General features: G+C 34.5%; 2 protein-coding genes across 2 annotated transcripts; both read right to left on the bottom strand.

The window, feature by feature from the left end:
• Positions 1-209: 209 nt before the first annotated feature.
• On the bottom strand, positions 210-15,558 carry LOC137744594 (UPF0481 protein At3g47200-like). Its single transcript, XM_068484369.1, has 4 exons — positions 15,352-15,558; positions 8,818-8,934; positions 1,841-2,249; positions 210-841 (listed from the first exon to the last, which is right to left on the bottom strand). Exons 1-4 carry the CDS (start codon positions 15,556-15,558, stop codon positions 210-212), a joined length of 1,365 nt encoding a protein of 454 aa, XP_068340470.1.
• Positions 15,559-24,602: 9,044 nt separating this feature from the next.
• Positions 24,603-27,007, bottom strand: LOC137744624 (UPF0481 protein At3g47200-like). Its single transcript, XM_068484399.1, has 2 exons — positions 26,180-27,007; positions 24,603-25,411 (listed from the first exon to the last, which is right to left on the bottom strand). Exons 1-2 carry the CDS (start codon positions 26,901-26,903, stop codon positions 24,780-24,782), a joined length of 1,356 nt encoding a protein of 451 aa, XP_068340500.1. The 5' UTR covers positions 26,904-27,007; the 3' UTR covers positions 24,603-24,779.
• Between the last annotated feature and the right edge of the window lie 274 nt (positions 27,008-27,281).

The raw sequence follows: 27,281 nt of genomic DNA, 5'->3' as shown, positions 1-27,281 counted from the left end.
CGTGACCAACAACAATAAGTGACCTCAATCGATAATATTTACAACCTCAATCATGTGCGGACGCTTGCAGGTATATATATATATAAGACACTAACTGTAGAATTGAAACATATCAAAAGACCTTAATGTCATATTATAATCCTAACTGGTAAGCGTCTAAACACTATAAAAATCAATAAATATTACTCAAAAACCATATCTGTAAGTTTTCAAGGATGGTAATAACTCAAAACAGTGTAGAAGGTCTGCATCAAGGTGAGTATCAACAAAATCAGAGCAGCAAACGCAGATATGAAGGACCATGGAGTATCAAAGTAAGTGTACTTGAAGCTAGCCCATTGAACATGCCAAGTATTCCCATAATAGTGATGCACATCATTGAACAACTTAGCCAAGTAACATCTATCCATATCAAAAGCCACATCCTTCCCCAAATTATTAATAAATCGAGCAACTTCCCCATCGTTCCCAAAGCAATTCTCGATGATGTTATGGTCACTCAAATACTCAACATCCTTGTATGTGTTCACAAGGCAATCGAGCAATGTGGCGTAGGTGGTGATGTGCTTAGAACTTGACTTGTGGCATTGCTCATAGGCCACACAATTCAGTAAGAACGAGCTCATGAAATCATCGATTGTTATAGGCGGCATTTCGATGACACCGCGCTTGAATTTGATCACCAAGAAGCTTTCGTCCTTGCCCGGATTGAGCTTGATTCCGGCACGGCGAAGCTTCGACACACAGTGGATGGTATGTGTTGGGATGGTGTTGCTGCTACGTGGCTCTTCATGGCCTGGTGGTATAACACTTGAGCGTAACAAGTCAAGCAAATGCATACCTGTAAACAAGGTATAAAACATCGATGTAAACATATAGAGGGTCAGAAAATTCATGTACCGAAGAAAATCTGTGTAAAAATATATGAGAAAAATATTGTATCTTATATTAGTGTTCTTTCCAAAAAAAATGTAAAAGCTTTTGAGTTTACTTCAGGAGCAACTCAACCTCTACAGATTGCCTCACCTATTAGGTGATTCAATCCCCCAACCACTCCAAAATCTGCTCTAGCCCATGCCAATTGCCCCACATATTGGGTGGGCCCATCTCCCACGGGCCAAGCAGTCGAACGAATGGCCTGAGGCCTTGCTTGAGGCAATCCAACGTCACCCATGTTCATATCCACATCATCCCTGTCCCAAACCTTGGTCTATTTTTCCGCTTCATTACACCCAGATTAATGAGAATCATATGTTAAATAAAATTATTGAACTCGATGCTTGAAGGCAGGAAAATAGAGTAGGGTTTGGGTCATGGGCGGAGCCAAAAATCAAACAAAGAGAGGTACCTGAACAAAAATTCCATCTTTTTTTTTCTTTCTTTTTTTGACAAATCAAGCTAATTTTTCAACTTGATACATAAATCCCTGATTTTTTTTTTCTTTTACCTGTGTATTAATTTGTAATCTAATACTCATTCATGTTGACAGAATATATGCAACTTAAGAAGGTTTTAGACATAAGAGGTGATCCTGAGAAAACAAAGAAGAGAGGAGAGGCACTTAATAACTTAATATTGTCACGATTTTGGCAAGATAATATAATTAAGCATCTCTTACGGGGAAATTTGGGAGGGGGCATGTGCAACCCCGGGCGTATATTCTCTCGGCCTCTATTAAGATAGGTTAAGCCTCGTTCAAAAGAAAAAGAAAAAAAAAAAAAAAAAAAAAACAAACAAACAAAAAAAAAAGATAGGTTAAGCGTTCGATCACTTTCCAAGTAACAAAAAACAAAACAGAGAAATTAATTTTAGAATATCGTTGAAGTTTGAGAGAGCATGCCTGTAAGATTGTGGTGCTTTTGAATGACATGATCAGGCCTCTGCATATGGTTGTTGAAGAATTCCAACGCAAGCAACGACAATGACTTCCCATTTTCTTTATGTTCTTCCATTGTTTTGAGATCAAACAAGGTCAGAAGAACAAAGTAGGGTATTTGATTTTCAAGCCTAAGAAAATCCCTAGCCAAAAATGGGATTATCCAAACCATGTTGACAAGAGGATCGTCACGCTCGAACCGAACCAAAAGCCCAAATTTTCGAAACAATTCGATTATAAAGCAACTATCAAGAGCCAACATTTCCAAAAATTCATCCGTGCTAAGATTTATGCTTTCTGAGTAACACTCTCTAGCTTTTTGTTCCAATGGCTCCAAGGCCTTCAAGTAGTCCTTTAAAGTCAACCCTTTGGGCTCTGTCTAGACCTGGCAAACGGGTCGTGTCTGTCGTGTTCGTGTCGTTTTCGTGTAACACCTGTTATCTTAACGGGTCGTGTCGTGTCACACCCGTTATCTTAACGGGTCCTTAACAGGTCGTGTCACTTTACCCAACGGGTAAAATGACCCGACCCGTTATGACCCGTTATGACCCGTTAAGAAAAAAATATATTTTTTTTTAAATTTGCACATACCACACATTGCGACATAAATATTACTTGAAAACATTAAAACATTTCTCGTTCAAGTACTATATCTACACTCGAAAATGAAAGCCTAATAAAAAAAATAATACATACACTACTAATCTATTACAAATATTAAATGTGCAAGGATAAAGAGTTTTTGTTTTTAAGATTGACTAACACTTAGAATTTATTTATACTTTTATTAAGTATAACATAAGATTTTGTGGTATCCACTTGTGTAAATATTTTAAATTGAAGATCGAATTCATTCATTGTATTCATATAGGGTCAAGGAGTGTAGTTATAAAAAATCATCAAAATCGGAGTTAAAATAACCGTTAAATCGTGATTTTTCGTTTATAACCGTTGAAAAGCTTTGTCCCGTTACTTGATCTCTGAATGTTTTTTTTTTGTGATTTTTTGCTGATGTGATCTCCAAGCATATACAAACAATTTTGACGGTTTGGATCGTTGAAATTAGTTTTGGAGAATTCGTAAAACGATAGATTGACTAACACTTAGAGTTTATTTATACTTTTATTAAGTATAACATAAGATTTTGTGGTATCCACTTGTGTAAATATTTTAAATTGAAGATCGAATTCATTCATTGTATTCATATAGGGTCAAGGAGTGTAGTTATAAAAAATCATCAAAATCGGAGTTAAAATAACCGTTAAATCGTGATTTTTCGTTTATAACCGTTGAAAAGCTTTGTCCCGTTACTTGATCTCTGAATGTTTTTTTTTTGTGATTTTTTGCTGATGTGATCTCCAAGCATATACAAACAATTTTGACGGTTTGGATCGTTGAAATTAGTTTTGGAGAATTCGTAAAACGATAGATTGACTAACGCTTAGAGTTTATTTATACTTTTATTAAGTATAACATAAGATTTTGTGGTATCCACTTGTGTAAATATTTTAAATTGAAGATCGAATTCATTCATTGTATTCATATAGGGTCAAGGAGTGTAGTTATAAAAAATCATCAAAATCGGAGTTAAAATAACCGTTAAATCGTGATTTTTCGTTTATCACCGTTGAAAAGCTTTGTCCCGTTACTTGATCTCTGAATGTTTTTTTTTTGTGATTTTTTGCTGATGTGATCTCCAAGCATATACAAACAATTTTGACGGTTTGGATCGTTGAAATTAGTTTTGGAGAATTCGTAAAACGATAGATTGACTAACGCTTAGAGTTTATTTATACTTTTATTAAGTATAACATAAGATTTTGTGGTATCCACTTGTGTAAATATTTTAAATTGAAGATCGAATTCATTCATTGTATTCATATAGGGTCAAGGAGTGTAGTTATAAAAAATCATCAAAATCGGAGTTAAAATAACCGTTAAATCGTGATTTTTCGTTTATAACCGTTGAAAAGCTTTGTCCCGTTACTTGATCTCTGAATGTTTTTTTTTTTGTGATTTTTTGCTGATGTGATCTCCAAGCATATACAAACAATTTTGACGGTTTGGATCATTGAAATTAGTTTTGGAGAATTCGTAAAACGATAGATTGACTAACACTTAGAGTTTATTTATACTTTTATTAAGTATAACATAAGATTTTGTGGTATCCACTTGTGTAAATATTTTAAATTGAAGATCGAATTCATTCATTGTATTCATATAGGGTCAAGGAGTGTAGTTATAAAAAATCATCAAAATCGGAGTTAAAATAACCGTTAAATCGTGATTTTTCGTTTATAACCGTTGAAAAGCTTTGTCCCGTTACTTGATCTCTGAATGTTTTTTTTTTGTGATTTTTTGCTGATGTGATCTCCAAGCATATACAAACAATTTTGACGGTTTGGATCGTTGAAATTAGTTTTGGAGAATTCGTAAAACGATAGATTGACTAACACTTAGAGTTTATTTATACTTTTATTAAGTATAACATAAGATTTTGTGGTATCCACTTGTGTAAATATTTTAAATTGAAGATCGAATTCATTCATTGTATTCATATAGGGTCAAGGAGTGTAGTTATAAAAAATCATCAAAATCGGAGTTAAAATAACCGTTAAATCGTGATTTTTCGTTTATAACCGTTGAAAAGCTTTGTCCCGTTACTTGATCTCTGAATGTTTTTTTTTTGTGATTTTTTGCTGATGTGATCTCCAAGCATATACAAACAATTTTGACGGTTTGGATCATTGAAATTAGTTTTGGAGAATTCGTAAAACGATAGATTGACTAACACTTAGAGTTTATTTATACTTTTATTAAGTATAACATAAGATTTTGTGGTATCCACTTGTGTAAATATTTTAAATTGAAGATCGAATTCATTCATTGTATTCATATAGGGTCAAGGAGTGTAGTTATAAAAAATCATCAAAATCGGAGTTAAAATAACCGTTAAATCATGATTTTTCGTTTATAACCGTTGAAAAGCTTTGTCCCGTTACTTGATCTCTGAATGTTTTTTTTTTGTGATTTTTTGCTGATGTGATCTCCAAGCATATACAAACAATTTTGACGGTTTGGATCGTTGAAATTAGTTTTGGAGAATTCGTAAAACGATAGATTGACTAACCCTTAGAGTTTATTTATACTTTTATTAAGTATAACATAAGATTTTGTGGTATCCACTTGTGTAAATATTTTAAATTGAAGATCGAATTCATTCATTGTATTCATATAGGGTCAAGGAGTGTAGTTATAAAAAATCATCAAAATCGGAGTTAAAATAACCGTTAAATCGTGATTTTTCGTTTATAACCGTTGAAAAGCTTTGTCCCGTTACTTGATCTCTGAATGTTTTTTTTTTTGTGATTTTTTGCTGATGTGATCTCCAAGCATATACAAACAATTTTGACGGTTTGGATCGTTGAAATTAGTTTTGGAGAATTCGTAAAACGATAGATTGACTAACGCTTAGAGTTTATTTATACTTTTATTAAGTATAACATAAGATTTTGTGGTATCCACTTGTGTAAATATTTTAAATTGAAGATCGAATTCATTCATTGTATTCATATAGGGTCAAGGAGTGTAGTTATAAAAAATCATCAAAATCGGAGTTAAAATAACCGTTAAATCGTGATTTTTCGTTTATAACCGTTGAAAAGCTTTGTCCCGTTACTTGATCTCTGAATGTTTTTTTTTTGTGATTTTTTGCTGATGTGATCTCCAAGCATATACAAACAATTTTGACGGTTTGGATCGTTGAAATTAGTTTTGGAGAATTCGTAAAACGATAGATTGACTAACACTTAGAGTTTATTTATACTTTTATTAAGTATAACATAAGATTTTGTGGTATCCACTTGTGTAAATATTTTAAATTGAAGATCGAATTCATTCATTGTATTCATATAGGGTCAAGGAGTGTAGTTATAAAAAATCATCAAAATCGGAGTTAAAATAACCGTTAAATCGTGATTTTTCGTTTATAACCGTTGAAAAGCTTTGTCCCGTTACTTGATCTCTGAATGTTTTTTTTTTGTGATTTTTTACTGATGTGATCTCCAAGCATATACAAACAATTTTGACGGTTTGGATCGTTGAAATTAGTTTTGGAGAATTCGTAAAACGATAGATTGACTAACGCTTAGAGTTTATTTATACTTTTATTAAGTATAACATAAGATTTTGTGGTATCCACTTGTGTAAATATTTTAAATTGAAGATCGAATTCATTCATTGTATTCATATAGGGTCAAGGAGTGTAGTTATAAAAAATCATCAAAATCGGAGTTAAAATAACCGTTAAATCATGATTTTTCGTTTATAACCGTTGAAAAGCTTTGTCCCGTTACTTGATCTCTGAATGTTTTTTTTTTGTGATTTTTTGCTGATGTGATCTCCAAGCATATACAAACAATTTTGACGGTTTGGATCGTTGAAATTAGTTTTGGAGAATTCGTAAAACGATAGATTGACTAACCCTTAGAGTTTATTTATACTTTTATTAAGTATAACATAAGATTTTGTGGTATCCACTTGTGTAAATATTTTAAATTGAAGATCGAATTCATTCATTGTATTCATATAGGGTCAAGGAGTGTAGTTATAAAAAATCATCAAAATCGGAGTTAAAATAACCGTTAAATCGTGATTTTTCGTTTATAACCGTTGAAAAGCTTTGTCCCGTTACTTGATCTCTGAATGTTTTTTTTTTGTGATTTTTTGCTGATGTGATCTCCAAGCATATACAAACAATTTTGACGGTTTGGATCGTTGAAATTAGTTTTGGAGAATTCGTAAAACGATAGATTGACTAACGCTTAGAGTTTATTTATACTTTTATTAAGTATAACATAAGATTTTGTGGTATCCACTTGTGTAAATATTTTAAATTGAAGATCGAATTCATTCATTGTATTCATATAGGGTCAAGGAGTGTAGTTATAAAAAATCATCAAAATCGGAGTTAAAATAACCGTTAAATCGTGATTTTTCGTTTATAACCGTTGAAAAGCTTTGTCCCGTTACTTGATCTCTGAATGTTTTTTTTTTGTGATTTTTTGCTGATGTGATCTCCAAGAATATACAAACAATTTTGACGGTTTGGATCGTTGAAATTAGTTTTGGAGAATTCGTAAAACGATAGATTGACTAACACTTAGAGTTTATTTATACTTTTATTAAGTATAACATAAGATTTTGTGGTATCCACTTGTGTAAATATTTTAAATTGAAGATCGAATTCATTCATTGTATTCATATAGGGTCAAGGAGTGTAGTTATAAAAAATCATCAAAATCGGAGTTAAAATAACCGTTAAATCGTGATTTTTCGTTTATAACCGTTGAAAAGCTTTGTCCCGTTACTTGATCTCTGAATGTTTTTTTTTTGTGATTTTTTGCTGATGTGATCTCCAAGCATATACAAACAATTTTGACGGTTTGGATCGTTGAAATTAGTTTTGGAGAATTCGTAAAACGATAGATTGACTAACACTTAGAGTTTATTTATACTTTTATTAAGTATAACATAAGATTTTGTGGTATCCACTTGTGTAAATATTTTAAATTGAAGATCGAATTCATTCATTGTATTCATATAGGGTCAAGGAGTGTAGTTATAAAAAATCATCAAAATCGGAGTTAAAATAACCGTTAAATCGTGATTTTTCGTTTATAACCGTTGAAAAGCTTTGTCCCGTTACTTGATCTCTGAATGTTTTTTTTTTGTGATTTTTTGCTGATGTGATCTCCAAGAATATACAAACAATTTTGACGGTTTGGATCGTTGAAATTAGTTTTGGAGAATTCGTAAAACGATAGATTGACTAACACTTAGAGTTTATTTATACTTTTATTAAGTATAACATAAGATTTTGTGGTATCCACTTGTGTAAATATTTTAAATTGAAGATCGAATTCATTCATTGTATTCATATAGGGTCAAGGAGTGTAGTTATAGAAAATCATCAAAATCGGAGTTAAAATAACCGTTAAATCGTGATTTTTCGTTTATAACCGTTGAAAAGCTTTGTCCCGTTACTTGATCTCTGAATGTTTTTTTTTTGTGATTTTTTGCTGATGTGATCTCCAAGCATATACAAACAATTTTGACGGTTTGGATCGTTGAAATTAGTTTTGGAGAATTCGTAAAACGATAGATTGACTAACACTTAGAGTTTATTTATATTTAGATTCACCACTTCTATTAATTTTCATTTTTCCCTCTCTTTTTTGTTTCCTTTTCAACTTTTTCTTATCATTTTCACTTTTCCCTCCAACATCTTTCCCTAATTGAATTCCCTCACTTTTTTGTTTTATTTTCAACTTTTCTTAACATTTTCATTTTCCCTCCATTTTTTTTTTCAAAAAGGGCGGCAAGTTGGCAAATGGCAATGGCAAGAAATTGATTATTGAAATTTGAGAATGGAAACAAATCACATATGAGTCCTGACGCATCAAATTTCAATGGATGCAAAATCATGCAAATATGCAATGCATGATCATGCATATTAAATTATTAATTAATAATTATTATAGTTTTTATAAAATTTAATATATATATATATATAATTAGTATAGATAGACTTAATATTTTGGGGGTATAATTATTATAGTATATATAATTATTATAATTATTATAAATTTTATAGTTAATTTAATATATATATATATATTTATTATAATTTTTAGGGGTATAAAATTGTAAAATTAATGTATATAATTATTACAGTATTTTTTGAGGGTTATAAAATTATAAAAATAATATTCTGCTTATCGTGTATCGTGTTTACCCACGTGTATACCCGACCCAACCCGTTATCTTAACAGGTGCTTATCGGGTTACCCGATAAGACCCGATTCGTTATCGTGTCGACCCAAACACCTGTTAATTTCGTGTCGTGTCGTGTCGGGTTATCGGGTCGTGTCAGAAATTGCCAGGTCCGGCTCTGTCCTTGCAAGCAAAGAACCCAAGTATTTCCACTTGTGCTCTTCGATCATCTTGAGACGTGGCTCTCCTCTGTGGTAAGGACCCATTGAGACGATGTGGGGGTTGTAGTGTTAAACTTATTCCAGTAATCGGATTCAGTTACATAAACCACAACCAAGACCAAAACATAGAACACTAATCCTTATAAAGTGAAACTTACTAACCTGAAGAATTTCCACTGGAAGCAGCCATGGATGTTCACTGTTAATCCAAACGCAGCAACTCTTCTTCTCTCTGTCAGGATGCTTTTACTCTAACCAAGAATAGGACTTGGTTCCAACAAGAGCCCGCACCTGTGAGAGGAGAGAATGCCATATATATATACACATATCCTTCTCATATTAGCATGTGGATTCCCTATTAGAATCCTTATGGGAAACAACTTATGTTTTCCTATATCAGTTTCCTACTGCAATAAAATCCTTTATTGACAAGAACTGATATTCATCTTCATATAAGACTTTCTTATCCTTATTGGATTTGAATAGCTAATGCCCGATCATCTTATCTCATGTTTATACTTTTACATTCTCCCACTTGAACATGAGACAAAAATCAAACATAGCTATTACCAATCATAAGAAGTGATCACATAGCCTTATCCAAGATCCCACCATCATGACCAATGTCTCGTTACATCTCAAAATATAGGAACCAAGATTCTCAGACTACAACCAAAATGCAGTATTAAATCTAAGCTCACATGTACTCAATTTGTAAATATGACTCATGATTCAAAATAACATAAACAGTCTAGACTATGCTCCCACTTTTCAAAAGATCACAGCACATAACAATCTTCATTGAAAAGCAACATTTTAAAGACTGAAATACAAAATTCATTAACTATAAACTTTAAAACAGACAAACTGTTTCTCCAAAGTATCAAATGAATCTAAACTTTTAACATGGTCTATCTCCAATACTACAATACTTTCAAAACTTAAAGCATTCAGTCTCAGGACAAAGACACTTATTAAAACACAAAATCAAACTAGCAAACTAGCTATAACTTAACCTCAGTTTGTCAGAGCTGCACTCATTCATCTATTCTTCACAGCTGCAACTCCAAAGCCTCAAAACAAGCTTGATTACTCCCACTGATCAAAACTTTCTAGCACTCCCATCAAAGAAACATGCTTTCTAAATTCTCCAACAGGCAGTGCCTTAGTCAACGGATCAGCAAGCATCATTGTAGTGCTTATGTGCTGTACTTCGATAGTTCCTTTCTTGACTTCCTCTTTGACCTTAAGAAATTTGACATCCATCAAGCGTGAAGCTGAAGTTCGCCTATTATTCTTGGCAAAGAATACAGCCGAGTTGTTGTCACAGAACATCTTAATAGGCTTCTGGATCGTATTTACAACCTTTAAATCTGTTAAGAAATTTTTCAACCATGCTGCTTGCTTCATGCCTTCAAAGCAAGCTACAAACTCAGCCTCCATAGTAGACGTAGCTATAACAGTTTATTTTGCACTTTTCCATGAAACTGCCCCTCCATTAAGCATGAAGATATAACCCCCAGTTGACTTCCTATCATCCACATCTCCAGCCAAATCCGAGTCTGTGTATCCCATAAGTTCCAAAGAATTGGTTCTACCATACACCAACATATGATTCTTGGTTCTCTGCAAGTATCGCAGAACTTTCTTGGCTGCTACCCAATGTGCTTCACCTGCATTTGCTTGAAATCTGCCTAGCAAGCCAACGATAAAGGCAATATCAGGCCTTGTACAGATAGTTGCATACATGAGACTTCCCACTAAAGAAGCATAAGGTTTAGCTTGCATTCTCTTTGCTTCCAAATCAGTTTTTGGACATTGATTCTTCGAGAACTTATCACCTTTATTGACCGGAACTTGACCACTATTGCAACTTTCCATATGAAATCTCACCAAGATTCTGTCAATATATGCCTTTTGAGATAAGCCAAGAAGCCTCTTTTGCCTATCTCGAACAATCTCTATTCCCAATACATAATGTGCTTCACCAAGGTCCTTCATCTCAAAGTTGTCACTGAGCGTTCTTTTAGTACTTTGAAGCAATCGAGGACATGAGCTCGCAAGAAGGATGTCATCAACATAAAGTACCAAGAAAATGAATTTGGATCCTGAGAACTTGATATATATGCAATCATCCAACTTATTTTCTACAAAACCTTGTGCAGAGACAATTTGATCAAATTTCAAGTACCATTGCCTTGACGCTTGTTTTAAGCCGTATATTGACTTATTGAGCTTGCATACCATACTTTCCTTCCCCCTTTCAACAAATCCAACAGGTTGCTTCATATAAATGTCTTCTTGTAGATCTCTATTAAGAAAGGCTGTTTTTACATCCATTTGATGTAACTCAAGATCAAAATAAGTAGCCAAGGACATTATAACTCGCATAGAATCTTTAGAGGAAACTGGAGAGAAAGTGTCATTGTAATCGATTCCCTCTCTCTGAGTAAACCCCTTAGCAACCAACCGTGCTTTATATCTTTCAATTCTTCCATTAGCATCCCTTTTCGTTTTATATACCCATTTGCAACCTATTGGCCGAATTTCAGAGTTTGAATCAACCAGTGTCCATACTTGATTTTTGAACATTGATTCTAATTCATCCTTCATAGCATTGTTCCATAAAACTGATTGAGGACTTTCAATTGCTTGAGTATATGTAAGAGGGTCATCACTGTCACCTATGTCGAACTCACTCTCTTGCAAATACACATAGTCACTTGTTGCAGTGGATTTTCGGGCTCTTGTTGATTTTCTGATTTCAACATGAGATGGAACTGATGCTGGTGATTCTTCAAAAGAAGTCAATATTTCAGGTTGTGCTAATTGATCGACTGCTGCAGTGTTTTCAACTTGAACCCCCAATTCTTCACTCATATCCTCTGTAGCAGTCGTCAATGGATTAGAAAACAATGGAACATGAGTGTAGTCCATTGCCACAAGGTCATCACCATCTTGATGTATCTCTTGAAATACAAAAGCTTCCCTTGACAAATGTGAGACATCTTGATCTTCCAAAAAAACTGCATTATTTGTTTCCTGGATCCGAGTGTGACTTTGTGGGATATAGAACCTGTATCCTTTTGATTTCTCAGGATAACCAATGAAGTAACATGACTGAGTCCTTGGATCCAGCTTTCTTTCATTAGGATTATAGAACCTAGCTTCCACTTTACAACCCCAAACATGGAAATAAGTAAAACTGGGAACTCTCCCATGCCATAACTCATAAGGTGTGGTAGATACTGCCGTGCTTGGAACTTGATTCAATATATGATTAGCTGTTTTCAAAGCTTCTCCCCACAGAAATCCTGGCAATTTTGATCTTGACATCATACTTCTCACCATACCAATGAGGGTCCTGTTTCTTCTTTCAGAGACACCATTCTGTTGAGGCGTTCCAGGTGTGGTGTACTGTGCCACAATCCCATTCTTCTCAAGATAGAGCGCAAATTGACCCTTTTGTTGCCCGGATTCAGTGTACCTGCCAAAGTATTCACCTCCCCTGTCTGATCTAACAATTTTTATGACCTTCCCTAACTGTTTTTCTACTTCTGTTCTATATTTGACAAAACAACTAAGGGCTTCTGATTTCTCTGTAATAAGAAAAGTATAACCAAGCCTAGAAAAATCATCAATGAAGTTGATAAAATACCTATGACCACAAATTGTTTTGACTGGGAAAGGACCACAAATGTCAGTGTGTATGATCTCTAATAGCCCTTGACTTCTCTTAGCATCCATTTTTCTGAAATTAGTCATTTTGCCTTTTAAACAGTCAACACACTCATTTCCAGAAGTAAATCTAATTTTGGAATCAATTCTGCCTTTGAAAGTTTCATTATTCTTTCTTTAGAAATGTGCCCTAGCCTCTTATGCCAGAGAATATAAGAAGTGTCAGTTCCTAGCGTCCTTTTGAAACCAACATTCAAAATTGAGTGATTATTTGACTCTATTGAACATTCTAAACTCCACAGATTATCTAATAGAAGGGCAGTACCTAAAACAGAATTTAGACAGTTCTTTTTAAAGATTTTCAAACACTCATCATCAGCAAGGAAAGCAAGACCGTCTTTGACAATTTTAGAGGCAGAAATTAAGTTTCTTCTCATCTTTGGCACATAGAGCACATCTTTTAATTTTAAAACAAAACCAGAAGTTAACTTTAAATTCACAATCCCTATTGAATGAACTGCAACCCTAGTCCCTTCCCCTACATAAACATTGTATAAAGTATCACCAATTTCCTTTTGTTTTTGAAAACCATTTAAAGAGTTAGTTATATGTACTGAGCATCCAGTATCAAACCACCAAGAATCAACAGGTACTTCGCAAAGGTTTGATTCAACACATACAAGTACTTGTTCCTTTTCTTTACTCTTCACATAATCTTTGAAAATTTCACAGTTGACTTTTAAATGGCCCTTAGTTTTGCACCAAAAACATTTAAGCTTAGACACATCTTTAGGTTTAGCCTTAAACTTATTAGACTTTCTAGGGGAGTCAACTACTTTAGCAGAATTACTGAACTTATTAGAATTCTTAAATGGTTTAGAATTCTTACCGGAACCATAAGAGCCTCTGTTGTTGAACGGCTTCTTCTCATTTGCTATCTGCACAAAGTTGATATCCTCAATCTCTTTGTTTCTTTCTTGTTTTTGACGAGCTTCTTCTTGCACACATTGTGCAATCAATTGGTCAACATCCCAGTTTTTATCTTGAGTGTTATAAGAAATCTTCAATTGGCTATATCTGTTGGGGAGTGCTTGGAGGATCATGAACACTAGCTGATTCTCACCAATATTTATGTCCATTGTATTGAGTCTTTCTGCAGCATCGGTCATCTTCATTATATGATCCCTAATGGAGCTAGTACCTTCCATCTTGTAAGTAGTCAATAGAGACATATACTGACTTACTTCAGCTTTCACAGATTCTTGAAATTTCTTCTCTATGGCATTCAGATAGTCAGCAGCCACATCATGTTTCTTAATTCCTCCTCGAATAGTATCAGTCATGCCATTCTCTAGAATGGACAGTGCCACCTTATTGGCTCTTGTCCATCTCTCATAATCAGCCTTTTCAGCTCTGGTGCTCTGATCATTAATAATAGGTTTAGGGTTGTCAATTGCTATATCAAACTCATTCAGAGTCAATAACAAACTAATTTCCCTTCTCCACTTCTTGTAATTTCCCCCACCTGTGAGGATTGGGATGTTGGCCAAATTGAGGGTCTTCATTGATATTGCAGACACTGAAGAATAATTGAAATCACAATACGAACTTTTAGGTTCCTGATTTCTATTCTCAGTCAATTGCACATCATGTTATCATAATCAATTATCCATATACATAACTATAACAACAAAAGCTGATAAGTATATATAGAATAAAAGATTCCCTTCTGAATGCTCAGGACTAAAATTATGCAGTCTGGGACAATCATTCCATTACTGAAGAATTTGTCGTATACACAACTCAGTGCATTGGTTTAGTTCTGAAGAAGACCTAAGCCTTAAAACGGCTTTCTTCCACAGATGATCATACAATCAACAGTTTCAAATAATAAGAAAATATCAACATATGTTATTCAAATCATGGTATACCCACAGAATCAGAAAAACAACTGAACTTGACTTTCAATTTTAATTTCAGTTTCGATAACCTGACCTGAAGAACAAGCATCAATATCCCGTAGCGGAAGCATTTATCACAGATATATTCGAACTTAAGATCAGGTTTGACCATCATGAAACACTCAGAATAGTAAAATTGATTTCCAGAAAATAAGAGGAAGAACGAAGAGTCGCAACTCTGGTTCATAAAACCCCAAACCCGATAAGTTTCGAAGAGTTGTAACTGAGGAGCATCAAGGCAATCATATTTTATTTAAACGCACCGTTTTCCTTATGCTCAGTTTTAGGTTTGAAACCAATTTCGAAACCTGAAGAATGGGTTTTTTTTTTATTTTTTATTGATCGAATTTATGAACATGAACCCCAGACTCTGATACCACATGTTAAACTTATTCCAGTAATCGGATTCAGTTACATAAACCACAACCAAGACCAAAACATAGAACACTAATCCTTATAAAGTGAAACATACTAACCTGAAGAATTTCCACTGGAAGCAGCCATGGATGTTCACTGTTAATCCAAACGCATCAACTCTTCTTCTCTCTGTCAGGATGCTTTTACTCTAACCAAGAATAGGACTTGGTTCCAACAAGAGCCCGCACCTGTGAGAGGAGAGAATGCCATATATATATACACATATCCTTCTCATATTAGCATGTGGATTCCCTATTAGAATCCTTATGGGAAACAACTTATGTTTTCCTATATCAGTTTCCTACTGCAATAAAATCCTTTATTGACAAGAACTGATATTCATCTTCATATAAGACTTTCTTATCCTTATTGGATTTGAATAGCTAATGCCCGATCATCTTATCTCATGTTTATACTTTTACATGTAGGACTTACCGTTTATGTCGACAAGGCTCTGTGGGACTCTGAAGATGCAGCAGGATGGTTTTCCTGCTGCATTGCTTAGGAGTCTTGGGGGTTCTGAGATCATCTGGTACATGGTGCCCAACCGATCCTTGTTCGCTTCCCAGATGCTGATTGGATGGTAGTTGTTGTTGGGTTGTTGCTGTTGTTGCGGTGGATTGGGGTCCATCTGAGTAGGTGCCTTGGAGGTGATGATGGCTGTGGTGATGAATTGTGGTGGTGAAATTTGAAGTTGCTTTATTTCTTCTGGGATGGAGATTAATCAAGGGAAGACAATTGGGTTTGATTGTACAACAAGACAATGACTAGGGAGAATTGATAAGTCTTAACGAAACACTTATGGTACTGTTGACTTTTAACAAAAAATCATATTTTTACTTTTCTTTGGTATTATTCACTAACCTTTATTTGTCATTTTTCATTAAAACTAAAGTTTTTTTAGATTTTTCGTTAGTTTTTCTTACAATTAAATGCCACTATAAAGGTCAAAACTTGCTTAATCCAACTACCAATTTATTGGTTGATTGCTCTAGCTTTTGCAACATCACCACTTAATACTATGATCTAGTAATATTCTTCTTCATTTGTAAGTAAAAAATCTTAGATTCGATTATAGCCAAAGACGAATTTGAAATCCAACAAATAAACTTTGATTGTCATGCTCTCTTAAGATTCTCACTTTGAGGATCCCTGAAGACCAAATGCGTATTAGCCACAAAATTATATTAATTTAAATCAAAATAGTGAAAATATTTGACAACATAATAAACCAAAGCCAACTTAAAGCCCATGAATTATTAGAAAACTCATGTTCCTTAGTGTAGATGATATCATTTGTTATAAAAAATAAAAAATAAAAAATAAAATCCTCTTGCAACATCAAAGTCCATTATGATATTTTTATTTTAGAAGTTTAAAGAGCATTATTAAGAAATTCAAATTGAATTTGAAACTTGGAATCAATTTCATGTTAGAGTTGGCCCGTACCATAGAAACGAGGAAAACTTGTTTGCTCCTGCATTATGCATGCAGAAAATCATAGTAAAAGCATTTTTAAAACTTGCAGGAAGCAGTTTACGGCTGTATATCTGTCCCCTTCCGTCAAGAGACATCTTGTGATGCTCATTCGGTTAAAAAAGTACCTTATAGTATAATTAATCCACAACACCACCATTCATAAGCAACTGATATATTTAGGTTATGCATAAGTAAGTTAGCTCATTTTATTCGATAATAACTAGGTGATAGTACTTCATTAGTTAATAAATTAATACTTCCTCAAACACAGAATACCTCTTTCAAGTGGTTGTGCCTTATTTTAGGTCGATTCAAACTTTTATACTTGGATTTGATAGTTTAATGTTACTTTTTTTTTCGCAATAATAAAAATGTTTTAGATTTGAATTTTCCAGACGATTAACAAAAAAAAAAAAAAAAAAAAACAAAAACAAAAACAAACAAACACAGGAAGGGTGATACATGATGATTCTAATATCACATTAATTGAAGCGTCCAACCTAAATATATATGTATATATATAAAGATTTTGACCAAAAGAAGAAAACCTAAATATTAAGCTATTAGCAGTTGATAGAGATTCAAAATGGTACTATAAAATCAAGGGTCACAACCCCTCGAAAAGGATGATTAATTATATCTTAATGTAACTCTATACGTCTCACTTGCATAGAATTGAACAAGCAACTAAAAGATGATCAAATTCAAATTAAGAATTGCTAAGGGGACTCTCTAAAAAATGATATTCTTTATGAACTCTCTACCATTTCTTGTTTTTGGCACAATGTTTTATAATGTTAGCACAATAATTAACGCTAAACTATGAAGTGGCTGATAATCCATATAGAATTTCACTTTGAGAGAGTTTCTTAACATTTCTCCCACAGGGAACTGTCATCAGTATTATTCCCCAAATCATCATCATTATAATTCCAATTAAAACCCTTTTGCATGCATGTTGGACAACTCCACCTCATCCAAATACAAAACTTTTCTCAACTCTTCTTTTTCTACCTTCTCCAACTTCAAAGAAGATGATGAAGAGGCTTTAACTTTAACCTCCAGAAATACCTCAGCTGCCTCTAAGGCAGCACATTGTATGTCCTTTCCAGTACAAGCATTCGACTCGAAGGGTGCGGCAAGGCACTTGCCTCGTTGGGAAAGTACAATGAAGCAGACTAACCCTTGAGAACCAAAGCTGCAAGTGGCAGCCATGTCAGGGCTAGTGAATGTGCCGAGTCACATCCACGATTTCTTGTGATTCATTGAAGAAAGCTACGCAATGAGCACCACAAGGAATCCCTCAACGGAAGAGCACTGGTATATGTATATATAAGGGTGTATCGAAAGCTTACTTGATAGATTACTGATAGCAAAGTATGAAAATCTGAAAATCTAGATCTTTAATTACTTTGTAAATGAGATAGGAAACAAAAACTTCATTTCTAGAATGCTTAGATTCATTAGGAGTATTGAATCATACATTGTATAATGAAAATAATGAACTAAAAATAACGATGCAAAATAATTACTGAAAATAGAGTTCTGAAATTAATTTATAAATTTGAAAACTTACAAATGACTGGGGAATAGATGACTGAAATGAGAAGTTAATGTACGCAAAAACCTCTCTAAATGAGTTGTGGAAATTAAAATTGTTTACAAATTTTCTTCGGATACAAGAGAAACTCAGAGAAGTTCTGAAATTTAGAAAATAAAATTTGAATTAACTTGCTAGCTTAGGCTTCGGAGCCTTTCTTTTATAAATTGGATAATAAGACATGAATGATTGCCTAATTGATTGTAGGAGCACGGAGTGTCTGTGGGACCACTGGCTGGATGACTGTTGGTTCATGCGTAAATAGTGGTTTGTCTAAATGATTAATATTTTGACTATTGATCTTGCACGTGGAGTAATTATTGGTACGACAATACTGTAGATACATGGTTTACTGTTGAGCTTGCATGCAGAATGATCATGGCACAACGACGGCATTGTAGATGAATAGTATTTTGTCGGATTAGTGTTTGAATTTCTATTCTAGATGAATAGTGGTCTCCAAAAATTAATTTTAACTTCTGGTTAGTTTACTCGTACAGATCTTGACTATCTTTACAATCTGCCCATCTGAACTTCTGCTCTTCTTTTACTTGCTCAGTTTTAACTGTAGTGGTCTGCTTCAGGGAATATATATATGTGTGTGTGTGTGTGTATATATATTTATACATATACATATACATACACACACAAAGCTGTAAACTGCTTCTTTCAAGCTTCTAATAAGTTTTTATCCGCCTTCATCACGTTTTCAACAAAGGTGTTACTTATTTTCCTAATTTTATTAGAATGTTTTTCAATTTCCCTAATTTATTTGAAAAATATATTAAGGTACAAAATTAAGAAAGTTTCATTGCATTTTCGTCTTAAGTCTCCGTTTGTATTGGGACGGATGTGCGTGGTAGCACTTTAAAGCGGCACAAAACGATGAGAAACTAAGAGAGGTGCAACCGGTTCAATTCGAGCCCTAAAAAACAATGTCAAAATTGAACTGGCTTTTACATATCTGTTCTAATTTGGATCAAGTTTTGATATATTATAAACTAAGAATTTTATATGTAAAATAAAGAAGAAAACTGGTCTGAACCGGCCGGTTTGGTCTGTTATTTTGGCTACCCATATTATAAGTGACGTAAGCAAGAGCTTTGGGTAGAAATGCTAACAACAAACCGAACCAGGCTAACACCAAGGACCATACTTCAGGACCCAGAATTACTCAAAACATATTAGGTGTAAGATTGAAAATTCTGCAGCCCAACTCTGAGTCCAATCCAAGGGACGCTAAACTAGTGGTTACAAGCCAATGGGCATATGAGAAGAGACTTGTGAAGAGAGGAATTATAATAACGATACTCTACTCTAAACTCGTATCTTTTCGAGAAGAAATTCGAACTTAGAAGCATAAACACATCTATCCTAATCATTTCAAGTATGAATGCTCATGCAAAGGAGGTTGCTATATAGCTGGCATCTAGTTAATAACTGATTAAACGGATGTAGATAAGTTTTTCTACTTCCACTCCCTCGATGTTTTCATAGAAAAGGTTTGGCTCTTTATATGTAAGGAGTCATTTCTTCTTGCATACTAATTATATTGACATGTGTTCAAAAACTTTTTATTTTGTGGTTTAGATGAGATATTTTGGTATATATATATATATATCAAATTGTCATTGACTACGTGGGAGCAATGACTTCTTACATATATGGAGTCGAACAATATCTGTTTAATGATAAGATTATTTTGTAGCTAATGATCTTGGTCAATAATATAGTCAAAGTAGATAGTCCTATCACTACCAAATTAAATACTAATTAGTCACATTGAACTAATTATGTAAGGTTTCAATAATGTCAGTTCCTGCAAAGAGACAGAGAGAAGAAAAACAAGGCTTATCAATTTTTGTTTAATTGACTCAAGTCCTTAACTTTATTCGTTTGTTAAGACATTCTTCAACTCAATTCCTTGGCTTCCTTGCCAAAGAATATTGAGTTGGTAATGTGAAGGTTTCACTTTATTGGATACTTGACACTTTTTGAGTTTTCTAGTTGTCATACTTTGATGTACTAAAGTTTTATGCTCCTTTAACAAAATGATAATGATTTCCATGCATCGTTTCCTTTTAGACATTAGTTTCATTGGACCGAGGGTTTGTTGTTCCCAATTTCATGTCTCTTTTGTATATCTTTTATAGTTTTTTGATACGTGTTATTCAACTTCACTTCACAACTAACACAATTAATTTTTTCACAAAATTAATTAAAACACTATAAATAAAAGATTTACAAAAATCAACAGTGAAGTAAAATTCCGGCAACCACACCACCCTATTGCCACTGTTACTTTTCTTTCGGCTATGCTTCCTTTTCATTCTCTATCAGTAACTCCTACCCTATTCTCTCTTTAGATCTCGCACTTTAGATCTTGCACTAGATCGTGATCTCTGCAATAAGGATATATAATAGCTTGCTTCAGTTGAAATCCAAAACGACATGAGCACAAGGAGGAGAACTAAAACGATGCAAAGTGACAATTAGAAAAGAGACACAAAAGAGATATAGAATGTGGGATAACAAACCCATAGAATTGGGGATAGCAAACCCTCAGCCCTATCGTTGTTTCTGCGCAAAAAAGATAATGATTTTCACGCATCTTTTCTTCTTCTGCACTACTCTCATTGTTTATGCGCATTGAATCTCAACCGATTTGCTCATTTCAAAAGCCATAACAAATGTGAGGAGTGCAGGTAACCCTCAGGCATGTTACTATTTCAAGCCTATTTCCTGCTTCACAGTGCATGTCAGACTATACTCCAAGTGATCATATTTTGATTTAGAAAAAAAAAAATATATATTAGAAGTTATGCCAAAACTCTTTGGAATGGTCCCCTTAACATCGAACCTTTCCCGGTCGATTAATTTTGGAGTTAATCAACCTAGTTCCATTGCCATTCCTGCGCCAGTAGGCCAAAGATTGCAAGCTCAATCTCCATTGCAGTTTCTCCCATTTGATCTTGACTTTTCTTCCACCCGTCGAGCTCCTTTCGGAAATCTTGTTCCACCATCATGTCAATGGTGTTCGACTCCACCTCTTTCCAACATTCAAATCTCTTTCAGGCCCTTCCCACCACGTCTTCTCTGCTGTCAAAAGCATCATCCACTTCTCTCTGTTCCTTGACAATGAGATCCATGAACAATATCTGCATTTCTTCGGGGATACTTTTGTTACAAGGGAAGTTTAATTTGGAAAGTACTTCTCTGAGAAGCCCTTCAAGAGTTTCTTCCCTGCTGCTATCCGATGTTTCTGACTCGTCATTCTCACATTCATCATCATCACCATCTTCTTCTTCTAGCATTCTTTTTTCGAGTTCAATTGGATCTAACCCCGCCAATTGCTCAAATCTACGACGCTTCAGCAGAAGGTGGTGCTTTGTTCCTGTAAATTCAATGCAGGAAAGACCAAAATTAGTAACTTGTTCAAAAATTCAAAATTGCTACAAGAGTTGTCCATACACTCAAAAATAACCTGTTACTTTGATATCACATTTAGGAACCAACATTTGTTACTCAGATGAGAAAACAAAATAAAGGCACATACACAAACATATACATGCCTCCAAAATTTATTAATGTGAAGTTCTAATTTTGAAAATTTGAACTGATCCTCTCCTACTCTCGTGTCCTATATACGGATCTTTATTTAACTGTAAAAACACCGAGGAAAAACAGAGAACGGGGGAAACAACTCTCGTGCCTTCAACAGGTTCCATAACAAAACAGGAAGAAGAAATGCAGAAAATAGGTGAGTAATTGCCACATTTTGAAGCAGGGCAATCAATGAGCCTATAAATGAATAAAAAGGTATGATCAAAACTGAAAACCACTAAAAACTCTCAAAACACAATCACAAATTTGAAATGAACAACTAGGGTTGATGAACCAACACATGCACATTGACATCAGAAAACAGAACTGTGGGTCACATATGCAGTTATGGTCACTGCAAAATTACGTATGTAACATCGATACAAAGACAACAAGCGTTTTGACCGACACTTCTGAACCGAAACACTGATAAAAACATGGAGAAGCAATCTGGCTATGGATCCCACAAAGATAAGCATGGTGTCATGACAAAAACAATCTTTGCTTTGAACTTTCATGTCCTACGTAACAAACAGTAACAAGCTCATTGAAAAGGACCACACAACCAGCAAACAAGGGTATAAAGATTAAAAAAAAGTTTAGTACAGCATGGCAATTATTAGATACTCAGCACATTGGCATAGCTGCACTCCAAATCAAAACCGTCTTCATCGTCATGTCCCTCATCATCGTCTTGGAACGGAGGGTCCAATACAGAAACCGGACTACATTGTTCCTTCTCTTCCTCCTCCTCCACTTCTGCTTGGAATTTCTGCAACCCCTCCTCCTATTAACACATCAAAACCCTAATCAAAACACTAATCACATGTAAGTAAGCAATATAATAATAGTTTAGATTAAATCCCAGATCCATAATTGCATTGCTGATTGACTTTTCTTGTTAAATTTTAGAGAATGTGATTGCACAAAGTGTGTAATTTTAAATACGTCGGGACTCCATGATGGGATCCAACACAAGAAAACAAGGGCAAATTTGTCTTTGCAATCAAATATTATTACTGGACATGTTACACCAAAGAGATTACAATGCAGCAGAAACATACAAAAAGTATACACATATGTTGATCATACAAATTGACACATATGGCCCTCCAATCTGCCTAAATTTCCCACCCCAAGTCTATACAAATTGATCATGTTGCCGACAATTCTGTAAGCTCCCCAGTGAGTTAACTCGGACCGTCGTTAAGCATACCGAGTTACTAACTCGGTGCTTAAATTATTTAGTCATGGCAATAAAAAATAAAAAAAAGTTGGCAAGGAATTTGTATTATATGAATGAAATATATTTGCAGTATTACATTACGATTCTTTTACTATTTTGTTGAAGAAAGAACTGGCGGAGGGTAGATGGTAATGGGCATTCCAGACTACCGTTCACTCCGTTGTCATCCCTACGCGTTATGGATATAAGCTCAAGTAATCTAAGATAAAAATAGCAGACTTAAAAAAACAAATAAGAAATCACCATTTCTTGCCCACTACTTTTCTAATCGTGCAATTCTTTAAACAACTCAAAAAAATTAGATGGCCTAACCTGCTTGACGACTAGACATATATTTTAAGTGCAAATTAAGGTGACGGCCAATATAGTTGAGTTTGACATTTCCATATAGGGTGATGTTATCCACAAATTTTTTTTTTACTTTCTACATACTTCTCGTTAATTTGTGTCATTTAATTATTTTTAATTTATTCGATCCAACGGTCGAAAATTAAAAAGTGTGTGTGGACAACGGAAGATATAGCGCCACCCTTCTATATATGGGCTAATATTTGACCATTTTATTCCTATCAATCTTTCTATTAATTTCTTCCTTCTCATTTTTTTTTGCCTTTCCCTTTTTCTTTGCCCCCTATTTTCTCCCAAACCTGCATCAAGGTCATATTTGCTTTGCTGAAGAGGCATCCATGCCGCTTTCAGAAATGCTCTAATTTTCGATTGTATTAATGTTACTAATTGCGAGAGGTTTCTCTTTCCAATATTTGGTTTATTTGCATGTAGATCCCATTACCATTTCACTGCATAAAATATGCATACTTAGGGTAGGGAGTAGAGTGTCATAATAGTTCCACTCTAAAAATTTAGGATTGTCGTGACCAACAACAATAAGTAACCTCAATCGATAATATTTACAACCTCAATTATGTGCAGATGCTTATAGGTAAGATTTTAATACACACACACACACTCACATATATATATATATATATATATTTAAACCCTTAGATCAAACCCATTTTAACGGTTAGAATTGCATTGGTCTATTAACTATTTGGAAATAAGAAGGGAAATTATACATTTATACCTCTGCAATAATGAAAATTATTATGATAATATTTTGATTTCTCTCTCTTCTCATCTCTTCAAATTCGAAAATAAAAACGGTTTATTCCTACCCAATCCTTTTGATGGTGTGGAGAAGAAGGAAGAAATAGGAAGAGAGTCCAAATGACATGGGATTCAACTTGTATGATTCATGAAGTTCTTGTAGTCACATATCTTATTTTCTTTTCTAATCTTTAGACATTTGAGGATAAATAAAAGATCAAATTTTGGATTACAAACACCAAAAAAATATATATATATTTTAAAATACGTTTTGGAATTGGGATGAAATGGAGGAATTACAAGCACCACCACCATGAACCCGAACAACACCAAAATGCTCCAAATCAAACTAATGACCTTCACTTGTATTTAGATCAACAATGCTCATACTTTGTTTTTTTCGAAGGAAGCCGCCACTTGCAAACCAGTTGGTTGAAGTAAATTCTATATACTTTGGTGTTGAATGTATAAGATTTAATGGTGTTAAATCTTTTAAGATATACGGAGAAGAGAGAAACACTAATAATAATTTTTCACAATTAATGAATTTAATTTTCTTTCATATTACAAATTCAATTAGTAAATAAACCAATACAATCTTAACCATTAAAATAGCTTTAATCTAAAGGCTCAAAAGAAATGTAAAAATATTTGTAAAAAAATGTGTCCCTTGATTCTACCCCTATATATATAAGACACTAACTGTAGAATTGAAACATATCAAAAGACCTTAATGTCATATTATAATCCTAACTGGTAAGCATCAACACTATAAAAATGAATAAATATATATTGCAAAAACCATATCTATAAGTTTTCAAAGATGGTAATAACTCAAAACAGTGTAGAAGGTCTGCATCAAGGTGAGTATCAACAAAATCAGAGCAGCAAAAGCAGATATGAAGGACCATGGAGTATCAAAATAAGTGTACTTGAAGCTAGCCCATTGAACATGCCAACTATTCCCATAATAGTGATGCACATCATTGAACAACTTAGCCAAGTAACATCTATCCATATCAAAAGCCACATCCTTCCCCAAATTATTAATAAATCGAGCAACTTCCCCATCGTTCCCAAAGCAATTCTCGATGATGTTACGGTCACACAAATACTCAACATCCTTGTATGTGTTCACAAGGCAATCGAGCAATGTGGCGTAGGTGGTGATGTGCTTAGAACTTGACTTGTGGCATTGCTCATAGGCCACACAATTCAGTAAGAACGAGCTCATGAAATCATCGATTGTTATAGGCGGCATTTCGACGACACCGCGCTTGAATTTGATCACCAAGAAGCTTTCGTCCTCGCCCGGATTGAGCTTGATTCCGGCACGGCGAAGCTTCGAGACACAGTGGATGGTATGTGTTGGGATGGTGTTGCTGCTACGTGGCTCTTCATGGCCTGGGGGTATAACACTTGAGCGTAACAAGTCAAGCAAATGCATACCTGCAAACAAGGTATTAAACATCGATGTTAACGTATAGAGGGGCAAAAAATTCATGTACCGAAGAAAATCTGTGTAAAAATATGAGAAAAATATTGTATATTATATTAGTGTTCTTTTCAAAACATGAAAAAGTTATTGGGTTTACTTTAAGAGCAACTCTATCCTTACAAATTGCTCTGCGTGATTGAATCCCCCAACACCTATTGGGTGGGCTCATCCCCAACACCTATTGCTTGAGGTTCATACCCATGTCACCCCCTGACCCAAACTCTAGTCGATTTTTCCGCCTTCATTACACCCAAATTCATGAGAATCATACGTTAAATAAAATTATTGAACTCACCGCTATGGAGGCAAGAAAATAGAGTAGGGTTTGGGTCATGGGCGCAACCCAAAATCGAACAAAGAGAGGCACTTGAAAAAAATTCTTTTTTTTTTTTTTTTTTGACTAACCAAGCTAATTTTTCAACTTGATGCATAAATCCCTGATTTTTTTTTTTTTTTATTTTCCCTTTACCTGTGTATTAATCACTAATCTAATACTTATTCCTGTTAACAGAATACATGCAAGAAGGTTTTAGACATAAGAGATGATCCTAAGAGGACAAAGAAGAGAGGAGGGGCATTTAAGAGGGGGCATGTGCAACCCCGGGCCTATGTTCCCTCGGCCCCTATTAAGATAGGTTAAGTGTTCGGTCACCTTCAAAGGAACAAAACAAAACAGAGAAATTAGTTTTAGAATATCATTGAAGTTTGAGAGAGCATGCCTGTAAGATTGTGGTGCTTTTGAATGACATGATCAGGCCTCTGCATATGGTTGTTGAAGAATTCCAACGCAAGCAACGACAATGACTTCCCATTTTCTCTATGTTCTTCCATGGTTGTGAGCTCAAACAAGGTCAGAAGAACAAAGTAGGGTATTTGATTTTCAAGCCTAAGAAAATCCCTAGCCAAAAATGGGATTATCCAAACCATGTTGACAAGAGGATCGTCAAGCTCGAACCGAACCAAAAGCCCGAATTTTCGAAACAATTCGATTATAAAGCAACTATCAAGAACCAACATTTCCAAAAATTCATCCGTCCTAAGATTTATGCTTTCTGAGTAACACTCTCTAGCTTTTTGTTCCAATGGCTCCAAGGCCTTCAAGTAATCCTCTAAAGTCAACCGTTTGGGCTCTGTCCTTGCAAGCAAAGAACCCAAATATTTCCACTTATGCTCTTCGATCATCTTGAGACGTGGCTCTCCTCTGTGGTAAGGACCGATTGAGACGATGTGGGGGTTGTAGGACTTACCGTTTATCTCGACAAGGCTCTGTGGGACTCTGAAGATGCAGCAAGAGGGTTTTCCTGCTGCATTGCATAGGAGTCTTGGGGGTTCTGAGATCATCTGGTACATGGTGCCCAACCGATCCTGGTTCGCTTCCCAGATGCTGATTGGATGGCTGTTGTTGTTGGGTTGTTGCTGTTGTTGCGGTGGATTGGGGCCCATCTGAGTAGTTGGCTTGGAGGTGATGATGGCTGTGGTGATGAATTGTGGTGGTGAAATTTGAAGTTGCTTTATTTCTTCTGGGATGGGGATTATTCAAGGGAAGATAATTTGGTTTGATTGACAGCAAGACAATGACCAGGGAGAATTGATAATATAATTAAATGCAACTATAAACGTCAAAATTTGCTTAATCCAACCACCAATTCATTGGTTGACTGCTCTAACTTTTGCGATATTACGCTTAATCTTCTGATTTAGTATTATTCTTTTTCATTTGTAAGTAAAAAATTTTAAATTTGATTCTTGTTAAAGACGAATTTGAAATCTAACAAATCAACTTGACAATCCTATTCTCTTAAGATTCTCAATTTGAGGATC

Source organism: Pyrus communis, chromosome 9, assembly GCF_963583255.1.
Source record: "Pyrus communis chromosome 9, drPyrComm1.1, whole genome shotgun sequence".
Classification (NCBI taxonomy): Eukaryota; Viridiplantae; Streptophyta; class Magnoliopsida; order Rosales; family Rosaceae; genus Pyrus; species Pyrus communis.
The sequence above is the reverse complement of the archived record's forward strand: the minus strand, read 5'-3'. Positions and strand labels throughout refer to the sequence as shown.

Bases quoted from the DNA above. Each gene is read 5' to 3' on its own strand.
- LOC137744594 (XM_068484369.1), bottom strand. From the start codon at position 15,558: ATGGACCCCAATCCACCGCAACAACAGCAACAACCCAACAACAACTAC. The intron at 8,935-15,351 runs ATGTAAAAGTAT...GTTTAACACTAC, and splicing joins ACATAAACGGTAAGTCCTAC to AACCCCCACATCGTCTCAAT. The intron at 842-1,840 runs GCATGCTCTCTC...CCTTGTTTACAG, and splicing joins AAAGCACCACAATCTTACAG to GTATGCATTTGCTTGACTTG.
- LOC137744624 (XM_068484399.1), bottom strand. From the start codon at position 26,903: ATGGGCCCCAATCCACCGCAACAACAGCAACAACCCAACAACAACAGC. The intron at 25,412-26,179 runs GCATGCTCTCTC...CCTTGTTTGCAG, and splicing joins AAAGCACCACAATCTTACAG to GTATGCATTTGCTTGACTTG.